The 16,786-nt window shown below is 55.2% G+C and overlaps 1 protein-coding gene across 1 annotated transcript in view; it reads right to left on the bottom strand.

The window, feature by feature from the left end:
• SLC9A3 (solute carrier family 9 member A3) overlaps nucleotides 1-15,309 on the bottom strand; it is a gene marked incomplete at both ends in the record, with an annotated part of 44,725 nt that extends 29,416 nt beyond the window's left edge. Inside the window, one exon of the mRNA XM_081089424.1 lies at nucleotides 15,090-15,309. Coding sequence (XP_080945550.1) covers nucleotides 15,090-15,309 — 220 coding nt within the window. The remainder of the gene's footprint in view (nucleotides 1-15,089) is intronic.
• Nucleotides 15,310-16,786: the final 1,477 nt, after the last annotated feature.

Below are 16,786 nucleotides of genomic sequence, written 5' to 3'. Positions count from 1 at the left end.
ATATATGGAATCTGAAAAAAAAAAAAAAAAAAGAAGCAGATCTATGGCTATAGAGAACAAGCCAATAGTTACCAAAGGATAGGAGAGTTGGGGATGGGTGAAATAAAAGGCAAAAAAGCAACAGATGGTAAATCATTTAGGCTTGTGGGCTATACAGTCTGTTTTGCAACTACTCAACTCCACCATTTAGCACAAAAAATAGCCATAACACACAGTTGTATCCCAATATAACTATATTCACAAAATTAGGTGACCAACCCATGGGTTGTAGTCAACTGACCCTTGAAATAGATGATATTTAAAAGAACCAAATAGCAGTTCTAGATTTGAAGAATTCATTATCTGAATGAAAAATCCAATGGATAGGCTTTTAACAGCAGACAGAGATGACAGAAGAGATGGTGAACTTGAAGATCCATCAATAGAAATTATCCAATCTGAAGAACAAAGAGAAGGAAGATTGCAAAACGAAGAGCCTCAGTGGCCTGTGGGACAATGGCAAAAGGACCATTTATGAGTAATGGGAGTCCCAGGAAAAAAGGAGAGAAAGGATGGGGTAGAAAAAAAAATCTAAAGAAATAATGACCAAATGCACCCAGTTTAGTGAAATATACACATTTACAGATTAGATAAATTCTTCAGATTGGATGATTTCTACTGATCTGAAGATAGCTTCACTATCTTTAAGTGAAACTGGAACAGGTGTGAGATAAGCTGAGGGTCCAGGGGAGGTAAATTTGGTCGGGGAAGGGGGAAAGTCCTTAAAAGCAGCACCTGGAGTTGGGGGTGAGCTGGGTGGAGGTCGGGGCTGGCCAGGACCCCAGAAGAGGGCAGGCAGAGCCCACTCATGAATCAAGCTGACGACACATGGGACACAACTTTAGGAGGTAGCGGGTGATCCTGTCACTGAGACCTTGTTCAACAACTGACTCATTGAGCTCGTGTGACAGGCGCACTGGGAAAAGCAGAGAAGACAAATGGAGGATGTCACATCAGAGTCCCGCAGGTCTGGACCAGCACCACACGAGCTCCCTTTTCCTGAACAAGATGAGAAAGGGACATGGAAGAGCACATGCGGTGGCCCCCCTCTCACAGAATGAGGGAGCTGACGGCCTGCTTGGCTGGGAAAATCAGAGGTGTGTTTTTTATCAAGGCTTTGAGTTTCAAGAACATAAAAGGTTCATTACTTCACTGGAAGCCGCTGTGAGAGGAGAAAAATCTCGCCCTCAGTTTGGGGTTGTGGTTGGCTGGAGGTCTGGGGATTGACTCTAACCATCAAATTCATTGTAAAGTCCACTGAAGCAAAGATGCAGACACTTCACTTTGGCATGGGGTTGGGGGTGGGAGGGACCCCAAAAAAGGCTACAAGGATTTGGTACACCGACGCTCTGAACAGGGGAGAGTTGGGATTTCATTAACCTTTAAGTTTCATATAAAAAATCCCAGCAAGGCCACTTCCTCTGAGGACATCTTCCTGCAGACACAATGTGTGGACAATGTCCCATGGCATCATAAACAAAGGCTGTGCCTGCTCATGTGGCTGCCATGTCCCCACGGTTCCACTATCAGGGTGCTCTGAGCACCATCCGTGGAAGACAGGACTTTGTCACAGGCCACAGAGCAGCAGGAAGCAATGGGGCTATTGATTTTTTATACTGATGCAGCACAGCCCGAGGACAAAGGGCTCCTCAGGGTGAGAGGACCACGAGACGCCGCCAGCCGAGGTCCCCCAGGGACACCGAGTCTCTAGAAAGCTCAACTGAGGCAGATGCAGACCAAAGCTCCTGGAGGCAAACACAGAGAACCAAGACACCTTTTGTGTCACCACATCCCACTGTGCACCTCAAAGGCAGAAGAGTCAGGAGCCAAGGGCAGGCCCTGCTGAATGGCCTGGCTGAGAGCTTTCCCCTGTCCTCAGCTGCAGGTGCCCTACGGGGCGGGGAGGGGGCGGGGTTGGGGGTGGTCAGAATCGCATTCCTGCACATTGGACGACTTTCTGTAGGAGGGACCTGTCTTGGCTCTTACTACAAGTTATTATTAGCATTTTATCTCTTTTAGACTTGGTTTCCTCATTGTAAAATAATAGACAGTCTAGACTTTTCTGGGCTGTTGTAAAGATAAAAATCAGACTCCTGCAAGGAACGTGCATTGAGTGCTTCTATCCAAGCCCCATGAAAGCAAAAGGGAAAAGCTGTCATTTATTTTCTTTGGTTTTAATTTTTTGGTTGGGTAATAGGAAGGAGGGAACTTCCACTCCATACCCCCACACCATGGCTTACACATGCCCTCACCACAGCATACACACACCTACCACGGCATGCACACACCTACCACGGCATGTATACACCTACCCGGCATGCACACACCTACCACAGCATGTATACATCTACCACGGCATGCACACACCTACCACGGCATGCACATACCTACCCAGCATGCACACACCTACCATGACATGTACTCATCTACCATGGCATGCACACACCTACCACAGCATGTATACACCTACCTGGCATGCACACACCTACCACGGCATGCACATACCTACCCGGCATGCACACACCTACCACAGCATGTATACACCTACCCGGTATGCACACACCTACCATGGCATGTACTCATCTACCATGGCATGCACTCACCTACCACGGCATGCACACACCTACCACGGCATGCACACACCTACCACGGCATGTATACACCTACCCGGCATGCACACACCTACCACAGCATGTATACATCTACCACGGCATGCACACACCTACCACGGCATGCACATACCTACCCAGCATGCACACACCTACCTGGCATGCTGAACACCTACTACGGCATGCACACACCTTCACCATGGCGTGCGCAGGCACCCTTCCTGGGCCCAGCCATGGGCTACCTGAGTGGCTTTCATGGCAGGATGATAAGCTCAGGGCCAGGCTGTCCAGGGAGCTCAGACCCTCCCCTGCTCCCCTTGATGGAGGCACAAGGTGTTATCCCAAGGGGGACATTAAGAAGCAGGAGAACCTTCTTCCCAGGAAGAGTACCTTGTTTAACTTCCCACAGTCAGGCACTGAGGCCCCATAGCATAGATTTAAGCTGAAAACAGATAAACGCGGCCCCTCAGGCTCTTGCAGGTGGCTGGGTGGTATGATGGACCCACTTAACCCAAGGGCTGCCTGCCCTGAGCACCGGGCCCCTGATGGTGGCCACTAGAGATGTGGGTCAGGGGCCAGGCCTCCGCCAAGAACAGAGCAAACACAACTGTGCCACATCAGGTCTACCTGAGAAATATTACTCGGTTCTGTGTTAGCCGCGGGCCACAAGCACAATTCAGGATTACAGACGACACACCACACCCTTAGCAAGATGCTGGCACCGGCTGAGGAAGGCACACTGATCTTTTGATTTACATTCAGCGCATTAACATGAAAACGAATTCTCAGATCGTTGAGAAAACCAGAGATATAAATGGAAAGCCCACTGGAGGTGCCCCTCACATGGGCAGCCTGGTGGGGTTCTCAAAGACAAAGCCCCTTGTTCTCCTCCCGCTGTGCTAGCTGGAGCTCCTGGCTGGGGTGGGGGGTTTCCTGACGCTGAGCTGGTGGTCAGGAGGTCAGAGTGGAGAAAAGAGCCCATCCTGTCCCTGGGTAGCTGGCCACGTGTGTCCATCCTGCACCTGCCAGGGCCTCCTGTGGAGGACACCCCAGAAGGCGGGGGGAGGGGGGTGGTGCTGGGCCAGGATACACTCCTCTCAGGCCCCTAGGCCCCAAAATGCAGGATGTGGGGCAAGACTCAGTCCAGCATGGGGCTGAGGGCACCTTGGCCATCCGAACATTCTCAGCATTATTGAGTTAATGAGTAAAGGGTTTTGACAACCCCAGGGACTCCTCACAAACGTAACACTGCCTTCCTTTTCCGGTTCCAGAAAAGTGAGCTTTACTGGGGGGAGTGGGTGCTTGGACTTGCCAACACCTGCACATGGTGACAGTGGCCAGAGACCCCATCCCACCCCTGACCCCTGGCCCTGCTCTGTTCACTAATTATATATTTAAATGACAGTCATGATGACCCCTCTGCCCCCAATCTTAGTCACTGTACTGGAGATTGCTATCCAACCCCAGCACTGTGATACAGTGGAGAAACAAGAGGCAAATTAGCAGTTGTGGTGTGAGGTTCACCTGCACGGGGCCAACACCATCACAGGGTGGACCACTCCTCATAAGCCTGACCAGCTCCATGAAGTAACCCTGTAGCTGGGGACTCAGTGGGTGGAAACCAGGACCCTCCAGGACAAGGTCACAAAATCATTCCCAACTCAAGGACAAGTGAGGACCAAGAGGCTGCAGGTAATAGGTGTGTGGGGTGGGACTGCTGGGTCCCCTCCTTACCCAGCATCGAAGGACACTTGCTGGGTGCTGTGAGATCCACGGCTCAATGGCTGAGATATAGGTGACTGTAGCTATTGTGTGACTGTCTTGGCATTTTTGTTTTTATCCAGCGTTTGTTTGTTGATCTCTGATTATGTGCTGGGCACTATGGAGGGTAATTACAAATGTTCGCAGAAAGTGCACCAGGCACCTTTTACTTTCTGGGCATTCAATTCACCTGCTTGAGCCACACAGGAGAGAGAGGCTGCTGCTGGCCATGTCCCTGCTGTGGTGGCTGAGGCTCAGAAGTGACAACAGCTTGCCCTCAGACAAGGCGACCACGAGTCCTCTCAGAGGCAGCAGCAGACCAGGCAGGAGCCAGGGTTTGGGAGGCCCTAGAGAGTCCTCAAATTCCAGGAAGTTGCAGCTGGGGTGGTATCTGCTCAGGGACAGTGACCAGCCTCTTCCCTCCAGGAGATCCCTGAGCTGGGGGCCTGCCCCAGCCTCACCCTGGAAGGGCTAACTTGAGATGTCTGGAGCTGCCCCCAGGGGACTGAACAGGCCCAGTACAGCTGGTCTCACAGGCTTCTCAGCTGCTGCCCCAGGTGACAGAGACAGCTGGTCCCTCATCCAGATTCTTGGCAGAAGGAACAGGACATGGAAATGGGCAGCGATTCCGCACGTGGAGGTGTGGTTTTGCTTTACAATGTGCACTCTATAGCACATTCCGCTCAGTCATTGAGTTACTACTGTCACCACATGGGGATGACATCTGCTTGCATGGAGTCTGGCCTCTCAGTTGGCCTTTGGGAAGGATCAGGAGACTGAGGGGCCTGCTCTGGGGGGTGCCTGGTGACTTCTCAAGCTGGAAAGGCCTCTGTGACCCCACTACACACTTTCAGTGGGACAAGCCTCCAATGGGCTCACCCAAGGTCAGCCAAGGATGGCTTCAGCCTCTTCCCACACCCTCAGGCTCTTCCCTTGCCCATTCCCCTGGGAGCCCAGATTTTCCCATTGGGGTGGGTCCAGGGAGCCTTCCTGGTGACCCTGCGTCCACGGTTTGACAGCCATCATGCCAACACTCCACCAGATATGTGGGGGTGACAATGACTCGAGTTAATTGGATATCCACCAAGTGACTGCCACCATCTGTCCTGGCCCAAATTTCACCCACTCCTTGCTGATCCCTTGTAGGGATTGTTGGTGCCACAGAAGTAATTGAGGGGCCTGGGGCAATGACAGAGGCAGGATTCAAATCCAGGCCCAGTATCCATGGCCATATGGGGAATAGATCTCAGGGCCATAGGCTGAAGCCCTCAACCTCATAGGAACTAGCTCACATACACACATATGCACACACGCACAACTACACATGGACATGCACATGGAAATGCACAGACGTGGGCCTCCCCGGTGGCCCTGCCTTGTTCACACACATATCTAGCTAGTAAGCAGTGGGGATGAGGGTGAACTATGCTGAGTGCCTAGCACATGCAGGCCAAGTTCCAAAGGAAAGCAGAAGGGTAAGCTGTAGCACCCAAAAACTAGACCTAGTTAAGTCCAAGAAGGAACAGAGCCCCTATGAGCTGGTGGTTTCCACCCTTTGCATTGTTCTAAAAGCTGTTAGAAACAGGCATTTCCAGCTTTCCCATCCTGCCTTTGCAAGAAACCCTTTTCCAGCTGAGAACTCAACCAGGTTGGACTTTGGCATGACAGCTCGGCAGGTGGTGAATTCAGGGAAGGGAAGAAACAGAGTCCGACCCTCCCCCAGCAGCCCTACTCCTTCCCCCTGAGCACTGGTTTGACCCAGAAAGGAGTTGATCTATGTCTGCCCCCAGAGGCTGGAGTTGGGCCTAGGATGGTTCACAAGACACCTTCCTGGAGCTGACACTGTTCTGTCTGCAGGGACCATATCTGTGCCTGAAGTAGAGCATTCTATCAGGGTGTGTGTGTGTGGGAGGGGGGGGGAGGCGGGGGGGGGGGGAACCTGGGAGACAACTTTGCTCAACCATGCCCCATCCCCCTTCTCCACCTTCAGGATGTAACCATCCACCACTGCAGCCCAAATGGCCCTGGTCCCCACCCACTGGAGCCCCCTGGGCTGGTGCTTCTGCCTGAGTATTCTCCCCCCAGCCTCTCTCACTCAGCCCAGCCATCTCTCTTCCTCTGAGGCCCATCTTGATGTCCCCCAAACGGGAAGCCTGTATCTGGCCACCACCTGACCCCTCTGGCTGGACTCTGACCCCTCACCCAGTAAACCATGGGGATTTGACCTCTTTCTAGACCTGAATGAACACTTGGTTTATAGATGTGGACTTGAGACACAGCCAGCTCCAAGGAAGGACTCCAGGCTCAGTCAAGGCACCTTGCATGACCTCAAGAATATCCATGTCAGTGCTCACCCAGCTCAGGTGCTGCCCAGGGCTTTGCCATAAGAACCCACAGCCCTGGTGCTGTCAGTGGTCATCGCCACCCCTGCATGTGGTTCAAGTCCAAGGTCAGGCACCATTCGCCCTCCTTACCTCCCAGGCATGCACCCTCCTGGGATGCTGGAGGTACAGAGGCCAAAACAACAGCCTGGTGGGCTCTTCAGCTCTTGGAGGCCCTTTCTCACCAAGGCCGTCAGAGCTCCTGGCAGGGAGAGCTTGCATCGCTAATCAGACCCTAGTGAACATATGCACTGGTTTTCTGACTTGTTTATCCTGAACATGTTACTGGGAAGAATCTTAGGAAATCAGAGGGCTTTTCCCCTTTATAACTCACCCTGGGGCAAAAAATGGCCAACAGAGAAGAACCAAGATGGCAGTGTAGGTAAACGCTGATACTTGCCACCTCTCACAACAAAATTACAACAAAAATACAGAACAACCATCATTCAGAACCACCTAAACTTTGGTTGAATGGAAGTCCTACAACTAAGAAATTAAAGAAGAAAGCACTGTGAAACTGGTAGGAGGGGTGGAGATGCAGAACAGGCTGGTCCAATGCACACATGTAGTATTTTTTTAATCAAGAGGGATATATCGGCTGTAGAGGCTTCCCATGAGGAACAAGGGATCCCAGCCCCACACCACACCCTCAGCCCAGGCTTCCAGTGCTGTGAAGAGAAGCCCCCATAACTTTGGGCTATAAAAACCAGTGGGGATTGTGGCTAAGTAACAGAGAGGCTGCTGGAGTCCCAGGCAGTTCCTTGTAAAGGGGCAGCACACAGACTCACTCCCTCTGAGCTCCAGTGCTCGGGCTGCAGCTTGTGGGTATACAGGGACATATGGGGAGGAACTGGATTGTCTGTAACCAGAACAAGAACTCAGGGGAAGCTTTCTCCCAGACAGAGGTGCTCACAGGGGTCATTGTTCCCTCATCCTCCCCCATCACAGAGCTGACTGGCAAGCCCCATATCTGAGTATCCATCAACCTGGCTCACACCATTTGCTCTGCCTTGGTGATTCCCTGAGACCCACCCCACCCAATTTACAGCCGCCCACCGCCCCCCAAGGTGTTTGCAGTGGTTTTTCCATATGAATGGCTTGTCCTAGCTCAAGCTTCAGACTTTCCTAAAATCTCTCAAACAAGCAACAGCTGGTGTCAGCATGCTCCATACCACTCAATAAGAAGCCCCAGACCTGGCACTAGCAGCAGCTTGCTTTACCTCCCAGTGGGGTCAAGTTCGCCTCCGTTCAGAAGCTCTCATGGCTCCACTTCCCTGGCCCCTCTGACCTTACCTCCCACCCCACCCTTGGTGGCTCTCCCACCTGCTCCTCAGATAAACTGACACATGCCCACACAGCACCTTTGCACTGGCTGCTCCACTCTGAAAATGCTTTCCCCCTTACCCAAGGACTCACTCCTCCCATCATTTGTTCACTATTGAACTTAATGCCATCATCCTGTGGCATGATTGCGTCTGTCTGTCCCTGCACAAATGCTACCCTCCAAAGTTTGGGTCTATTTTGTTTGAAGTGGCCTCCTCCTGGCCTACAGCAGTGCCAGGCACGTGGCAGCACTAACATTTGTTAAATGAATATTACACTGGTGAGAGCTCATCTAGTGCCCAGAACTATGGCTGCTAAAAAAAAAAAAAAAAAAAAAAAAAAAAATCAAACATTTTGGAATATTTTGATAAAGCAAACCATTCAAACCCAAAAAAGTCATCAATGTGCTGAGGGTATTGACCTGCCTGGGACCCAAGTTCCAGGCTATGTTCCAGGAAGGTGCATGAGCCAGAACCTGTGCAGGTGTCTGTGTGTCTGGAGGCCAGCATGTCAGGACCTGGCAGATTCATTCTGTCTTATTCCAGAAGGTTGCACAGTGGCGAACAGGGCGGAAGATTTCAACTTGTGGTAGAGGGCACTTGAGATATGCATAGGCGAGCATGCCGCCTCCCGGGGACCTGGCTCACCCAGGCTAGCTCTGTTTGGGGTGATGGTGCCCCACCCTGAACCCCAACATGCCCGCAGTGCTCTGGCTAATGCTGCCACCACTTGTCAATGGTCTGCCTGCCTGGAGGGTGTTGTCATAGGGTGTGCCACTCAGCTCACCAGAGGCTACATGGCAATTTGGGGTGGGGTGGGGGGGGAAATTCAGCCAAAGAGCTTAAGGAGCTGCTTCTCAAACCCAGCACCTGGATGGTTTGTGGGAAGCTCACAGACAAGTTAGGAGCTGAGATTCATCAGTGTATTCATTGGTTCACTCACTCATTCATTCATCCCTCACTCCTGCAAAGCAGATATTCAGGAGCACTGCTGGGGGCGGGCAGGCCTCCGGCTTTGGGGACACCACAGGAAGAGAAATACACAGTCCCTGTCTTTGCAACACTGACCTGGTTGCGGGGCAGCCTCAGGAGCTGGGGGGTAGGAGGCTGGAGGGTTCTGAGCTCAGAAGAGGTGGGGCAAGAAAGATCCTGGGTAGGTGGGGCTCCAAGCCCTGGTGACCTGCCTGACTAGGGAGGTGTGTGTGTGTGTGTGTGTGTGTGTGTGTGTGTGTGTAGGAGTCTGAGCTTCAGGTGAAACCAAGAAAAGCCACTGCATAGCAGGGCTACATCAGGGTGGATGGGAGGCTGCCATGGGAGGCCACATGCCCCCCTGAGCTCAGCCGCACCCCGCCCCCTCTAATCTGATGGGCTCTGCAGACAAGGCTGGGTGGGGAGGAGTGCTGCAGGCACCTGGACTCCCAGCACTGCTATCTCCCCAGCTCTGAACAGACAGGAGGAGATAGAAGACAAAGATATGAAGAGATAGAGAAGAGCTGGAAACAAGTGCATGAGGTCAGGTCAGGAAGAAGGGCTGCAGGTCAGAGGGTGGGGGCAAGATATGAGCAAGATACAGGCATGGGTGAGGTCAAAGACCTGCCCCAGGTGAGCAAACCTCAAACAGCTCAGACTCTCATACTAGGAAGCCAGCCACCTTGAAACTTGACTGGGTGCAGGGGGCAGAGACCCCACTGTGTCTGGCATGGCTCAGGCAATCACACACTCTAGGCTCCAGTGCTGAGGGCAGGGAAGCGGGCTCGCACAGATGCACCCCCCCCAATACCTAGCACCCCAGACATGGTCCCTGAGGCCTGGTACCCTAATACCTGGTACTTGAGATCCAGCATCCCAATATTCAGCACCCCAAAACTTGGTGTCTGAGACCCAACACCAGAGAGGTGCCAGCTGTCAGACTCAGAGCCATGGATACCATGCTCTGGGATCAGGCCTGTCCTAGCTCCCCAGCAGGGACAGAGCCAGGGAAGCCCCTTCTCTGAGAGAAACTCAGAGCACCTGCCAGCGTAGGGCAGGTAGAGGAGCTGAGGAGACTGGCCCTGACCTTGGCCAGACCTAACCTTGGCCAGCCCTGATGTCGGCTTGCCTCCTTCATCAGACACTGAGCTCCCCCACCCGCTTCAGGTGCACAGCTCCTGGTAAAACTCGCTGCCGAAAGGGAGTGGAGAGACAACGGGGAGAAGATGTGTGGATGGGAACCCCGACTTTAAACACTCCCTGGCTCCTGAGGAGCGCATGGTGAAGGGCCTGGCACGTGTGGAGGGAAATCCCACCTCTGTCTTACCGGCCAAGAGCTGGGGGTGGGGGTGGGCTGAACATGTCTGTGAAGAAATGAAGTGTGAGGCTGATTAAGGGCCAGATCAGAGAGCCCAGAGCTAAGTTTCACCAAACTCCTCCTTCAGAGCCTGTGCGTGCATGCCAAGGCTGACCTGGGCCCAGACTCCGAAGAAGAGCCTGGATCCTGGGAACTGGTAGTGACTCTCTCTGGACTGTTTCGGGAAGCTGGCCCGGGTGGAAGGCTCCCAGGTGGGAGTCCCTTCTGGAGCAGGCAGGACTGGGTGCTATCGTACTGCCCGACCTTTGCCCCCTTCCTCAGATTATTCCAACAAAATACCTTAGCTCCAAATGCCCATGGATTGTTTTATAGCCAGGGGCTAATTCTCCCGTGGGCAGTTCCTGAAAAAGGAGACTTTACACCTTCAGCATGGCACCTTCCCTCCAGGAGAAACTCCAGGGAGAGTCCTTGGTTCCAGGCCTTGGATAATGGGTCCTCACTCCCATTGACTCCATCTGTCCTGTGAGGATTGGGGTCCACTAGGGCCCACTGACTGTCTACTCTTGGAAGGATAGGTTCCACTGGGGACTCATGTGGGTTACTCTGCCCTTCTAGGCCATCCATGTCCTCCAGATCCTCTCATGTGTTCCCTCCAGGCCAGCTAGGGCAATTCAGGGGGTGCAGAGAGGAGAGCACGGTGGAAGGTGCCCAGGAGCCCACAGGAGAGAGTGGGATAGGAGTCAGGGGCTCCTCGTCTAAAACCAGAGCAGGTGTAATTAGCCCAGGAGGTAAACACCACCCCAGAGTTTCCCACACAGCCTGGAGCATAGTTCAGGGCAGACACCCGGGGCCCGACAGCTACACCGCAGAGAAATCCACCATTAGGTAGGGCGTCTAGACAGAAGTCACACAGCCGGGGGAGGCCTGAGGACTGAGAACACGATTAGGGAGAGAAAGCCTGGCCTGGTCCAAGGTCCAAAGTGACCCTGGTATGGGCGGCTGCAGACTCGGGACCCCCCAGAGAAGCACATGTCCAGGGCTCCCGGCTGTTCCAGGGAAAGTCCTCTCCCCTCCCCACTGCATAAGGATCCTCAACCTCATTTTCCACCCGTCCCTGAGCTGTGGATGGCTCCCTGGCCTCAGGGGCCTCCTTCGCCTCTGAATTTCCTAAAGACGCAGTAACAGACCCAAATGCATACATGTGGGGAGCTTGCAGGCTCAGGGTCTTGGACAGCTGTGGGTACAAAGCCATACCTGCTCCTCACCTTGCAAAGTGGCAGAACCCAGGCCCGGGCCACCCAGAGAGTGCTGTGACCCTGCTCTCCACAGCTCTCTGTCCCCAGCTGCTGAGCAGAGAAGCCGCTGTGAAGCTTATGCAGGAGTTACTGCCTGTGTCTCAGGGTCCCCTGCACCTTCTGTCCCCAACAAGGTTACATATGGCTGGTAGAAATCTGACTTCTCCAACACAGGTGTTTGGAAATCAGTATCAGTCCAGCTCTTCTGTTTCTGTAACTTGAGACTCAAATAGTCCGGATGATCCCTGACCATTTTGAATGATGAAAGGGGCCAAGTAGCTTAACAAGTGTGAACCCTGGACTGTGAGGCAGGAGGAAGTGCACTGTGACCCAAGCACGTCCCTCATCTGTGCATGGGCTGGACCCACGGCCACGAGGCCTCCGGGCCCAGTTAGAGGAAGGTGTGGGCGTGATTAGTCTTTAGGGGTATGAGCAATAGGCATTAGGGTTGGCTTTCCAGGGAGGGAGACGTCTGAGGGGGTCTAGTCCCTGAGTATGAACCTCAACTGTAAGTCCAGAGTTCTTAGGGGTGGGTGGTGGGGGAAGGGTGGGCACCTGAATGCAGAGGGCTGAGCAGGGAGGTGGGCTGGGCAGTGGGAAGTCCCTGGCTTAGTCCAGCAGAAACTAGGTCAGAGCTCTGACTTTCACTGCAGAGAGCACAGTGGATTGTGGGGGGTGAGACCCGAGCCTTGGAGGGCGTGGAGTGCAGCTGGGTCTGGTCTGGAGTGAGCTGGGACCACTGAGCTGAGGTGACTGGCTCGAGGTGATTCCTGGTTTGTGTGGCTAAGTGTGAGCGGTGGGTCCAGATTGTTTGCTAAGCCTTGGTTTTGAGCCTGGGGAGCTGAGAAGTGGGGAGAGTGGGGGTTCATCTGAGGTGTGGGGAGATGTCTGTGCGGAGATGCCTGATGACCAGCTGCACTTTCAGGTAACCTGGGCTGGAGATGGGAGCCCCTGGAAGACAGTACCTGGAGGTGCTGGGCGTGGGGCAGTGAAGGGAGAGTGGGGCGGGGGGGGGGGGGTCGGGGAGGAGAGCTTAGGTCCAGACCCAGGGGCAGGGCCCCAAGGTGGACGAAGAAGGAGCAGCCTCAGAAGATGGAGGCAGGACAAGGCAGTAAGGAGTGGGGGACTTCAGAGGGCAGGGAAGAGAGGTGGGGTCACAAAGATGACCTTGGGGAACTGGGCAGGGTCAGTGCAGGGGATTCCAGGGATAGGATTACTGGGGAGAGGCCACAAGGAAGGACAGGGAGGGAGCAAGGCTGGGAGAGGGCTGGGCATGGGTACACTCCCAGCTTCCTTGTAAAGATGGGGAAACTGAGTGTGTGTAGTGCTGCCTAGTCACAGGCCAGGCCCCAGTGCCATCATAGTGGGAGCCTCCAAATGCAGAAGAACTATGCAGGCAGGGGCGGGGCAAGGCCTGACCCAGTGTCAGAGGGCACTCCAGGGGTCTTCTCCCCGGGATCCTCTTTATGTTGTCCTGAGCCCCTTCCTCCAGCTTCCCAGGATTAAAACATGCAGGGCGTGGTGCTGTTGAAGTGAGACTTTTTAAATGGTGAGTGCCAGGAGAAAACACATTCTGCCCTGCCCATGAGACGGCGCTGGAGCTGCTGGAGTGGGTGGCCCCCACCTGGAGAAGGCCCTCTTTGGACAGTTCGAGTGCTCAGAGACCTGCAGGCCATGGCTCTTCCTGGGTGAGTAACAAAATCTGGGCCAGGCAAATACTTTGGTCAGTGCCGCCTTCCCAGGGTCCCCACACCCACTCAAGGCTGAACAGCTGGTGCCCTGATGGCTGGCACCGGACTCTCATATGCCAGGCTCCACACCTGTGCCGACACCAAGACTAGACAGAAAATGCATGCTTGATTACACAACAGAGGAGCTGCACCGCCCAGAGTGTCTTGGGCCCACCCTGCACATGTCATCATCCTTATGGTGGTTTCATAGAGTAAAGAGGGTGGCAGAGGAAGAGACGCCACTCCCCCCCCCCCCCCCAAACTGTGCCCCAGAAATAGGTCAGTTCTTAGGTGAGCAGTGTGAGCGTCAGGGCAGGCTACGCCCAGACATTGAGGTTGGACTTGCCCAGTGAATGTCACATTGGACATTGGCTAGTGTTAGTGGTCTGCCCCTGGCAGAGGCGTCTGGCAGAGACACAGCTTATGAGACCACAGGGCTTTCCAGTGGGGGACAAAGTAAGCAAGGTGACCAGGCAGGTGGGGCCAAGGGGCGACACCGATGCCAGGAAAAAGGAGGGAGGAGGCAGAGGGAGCTCCTAAGAAAGACAAAGCAGAAAAGAGAGGGACTTCAAGGGAGGCCATTGGCCTAAGCAGGACGTGAAGGGGAACAAGCTGCAGCCAGCCTCTGCCAGGTACCCCGAACCCCAGGTCCAAAGCCCTCTAAGGTCTTGCCCCAAACCTCTTTCCCAGCATGCTGAGGACGTCAGTTGCCCTCCAAGGCCCCAGAAGGGCTCCTCTTCTTCTTGCCTTGCCCTTCCCCATTCAAACCCATTAGTTATCTGTTCCTGCCACCTACAGTTCCTAGGGGGGGGGGGGGCAAGGATGGGGGGTGTCTTCAGACCTTGCGCTCAGTGGGCCCTCCCTCAGGCTCCCCCTAGTAAGTTACAAATGCCATTACCTCCAATATCTCAGCTAAGACCCTCTCTGGTGTTGACCGGCACTTAGAAACTTCAGTCCGCCGAAGCCCTTAGGAAAGATGACCTTCCCATCACCTTGCTGCCGAGTTATGGCAATCCCACTTTGCTGGCTCATTGGAGCAAGTTAGGAGAAGACAAATCTGACAGGAAGGGGTTTTAAAAAGAGAACCGCTCTCAATGGGAAACTCGCTCCTATCGGTAGGAATTTACTGGGCTTAATTATGAGCGGCACCGTTTCCCTTCTGCTCTGGGAACAAAGTATCACTTCGGTGCTTGTCAACAAGGGCATTCCCTTTTTCAGGGCGTTAAAAAGCCCCCCGCAAGCCCGACAGACAGAAAACCCGGCGCAGGAGCGCCAGAGCGTGGAAACGCGCTGTACCGCAGTCCTGGATGGGCAGACTGGAGCCCAAACACAGGACCCGGTGTCCGGAGTGAGCGGGCTTCCCCACCGGCAAGATCGGGTGGGTGACTCGCGGGGACCCGCGCGGCCGCTCCGGGCCCGGCCAGGCTCGCGGCCCCTGCCTGATTCAAGGGCTGGCTCCCCGGGGCTGAGCGCGGTGCTCTCGGACCAGACCGCGGGGCAACTGACACTGAACGCGCCCCTTCCGCAGGGAAGACCGCGGAGCCGGCACATACCCGGAGGAAGGTGGGCGCCTAATTCTGCCAGCTGGAGCGCAGGCGGGGTCGGTGGAGGGAAAGTCGCGGCGGGGCCAGAACCCGGAGGCCCTTCGAGTCCGGGGTCACTTACCGATCTTGGCCACGCTGGCCACGAGGATCCAGAGCGCGATGATATACGGTTCCTGGACGTGGTGCCATTTTAATGTGACCACCTGGAAGCCCTGGCTTTCTTCGTGCTCCTTGTCAGGCTCCTCCTCGACGGCCCCCACCGGCGGCAGCTCGCCCAGCGGCAGCAGCAGCGCCAGCAGAAGCCCCCAACCGGGCCCTAGTGCCCCGCGCTGCGACATCATCCCCACCGCTCAGTGTCCGGTCCGGACGCTCATGTCGAGTAAGTCCGGCTGCGCTCTGCAGGACGCGCTGCGCGGGGGCCGCTGGACGCGCCGGCCGGCTGGAAGCGCGTTGGGCAGCGCAGAGCCGAGAGTGCTCTGGGTGCGGGCTGCTGTCCTGGTCCCCGCCCGCCCGGGTGGCCTTTAATCCAGCGGCCCCCTCCCGCCCTGGGGCGGGGCCCCGCCCCCGTTGCGCACACGCGAGCGCAGACACCGTCGCGCGTTCTCGGCACGCCCACCCCCGGCCTGATCGGCCCCTTGGCCTCACCTTCCCACGTCCGCAACCCACTCCCGCCCTCTCCTGGAGCCCTGGGCTGCGGGGCGCAAGCCGGGAGGTCTATGCGGTCGCAGGGCGATGGAGGACGGAGCGCAGCGCCGAGGGCTGGGGATCCTTCAGGGCTTGGCTGTCAAGTGGTGGGCGCTTGGTGCCTCAGGCGCCCCACGGTGGCATTCGCTCAGCTCCCGGAGTTGCCAGGGGCCGTCCATGGGAACACTGGCCCCAAGCTCCTCCTTCTCCACAAATGCAGGACCTGGGGCCGTGCAGACCCCCCCAGAGTCACAAGGACCCAGAAAGGGGGCCAGGCTGCCAGCCTCGTACTGTCTTCCACAGCATTTCTTCCACAGCATTTCTAACAACTTGTCAGAAACCAGGGTGATGCAGAATCCAAGTCACTGCCCTTCTCCAAACATGGCCCCTGTACCTTCTGTGAGGGACCTTACCTCGCTCCCCCTTCTCCCACCTCAGAGCCCCAGGGCACTGCTCAGACTTCTAGTATTGCACCTGAAATGCCCCTTTTACCACAGGGTGGGCTTGGAATTGACATGGTGGTTGCAGGGGGGGACTCTGCCCTCAAGTCCCTTCAGACTGCACTGCATCTGCAGATGGCTCACCTGGACATCTCAGACTCCACGATGCAAATGCACCTCACATTTCCTCCCTAAACCCACCCTGCAGCCTCAGCAGGGGCAGTCCTGTCTGTGTTCAGCACCAAACCTAGGAAGCACACCTGACTTCTCCTCCAGCTCCCGCTGTTTCCGGGACAGGTTTTCTGCTCTACTTGCAAATACAAATCAGCTACTGCTCATCACCTCTGGCGGCCACCCACTGCGGCAAAGGCGCCCCCTTCATCTGCCAGGTCTGGCCCTCCTACTGGACCCTCCAACTCAGAGGAACTCTCAAGACTCGGGCCTCTCCTTGACCTCCAAGCCTCCCTCTGCCAGATGCACCCGCTTTCTGGGACCTCTACTTCCAGGCTCCCTTGGCTCCATAAGGCCTTTGCTCCAAGTCACCTCTTTGTTGCATCGGCTGATCTCTCAGTCCCCCCGCCCCCCCCGCCCCTACTCATGTTCCTCCATGCCTTCCAGGCTTTGACATGCTGTCTGCTCTGTTTGTCTGTTGCCTGTCTGCCCTCTCCATGGGAGCATCTGTTCCCTGAGTGAG

This window comes from Myotis nattereri (assembly GCF_964212035.1).
Source record: "Myotis nattereri genome assembly, chromosome: 4".
Classification (NCBI taxonomy): Eukaryota; Metazoa; Chordata; class Mammalia; order Chiroptera; family Vespertilionidae; genus Myotis; species Myotis nattereri.
The sequence above is the reverse complement of the archived record's forward strand: the minus strand, read 5'-3'. Positions and strand labels throughout refer to the sequence as shown.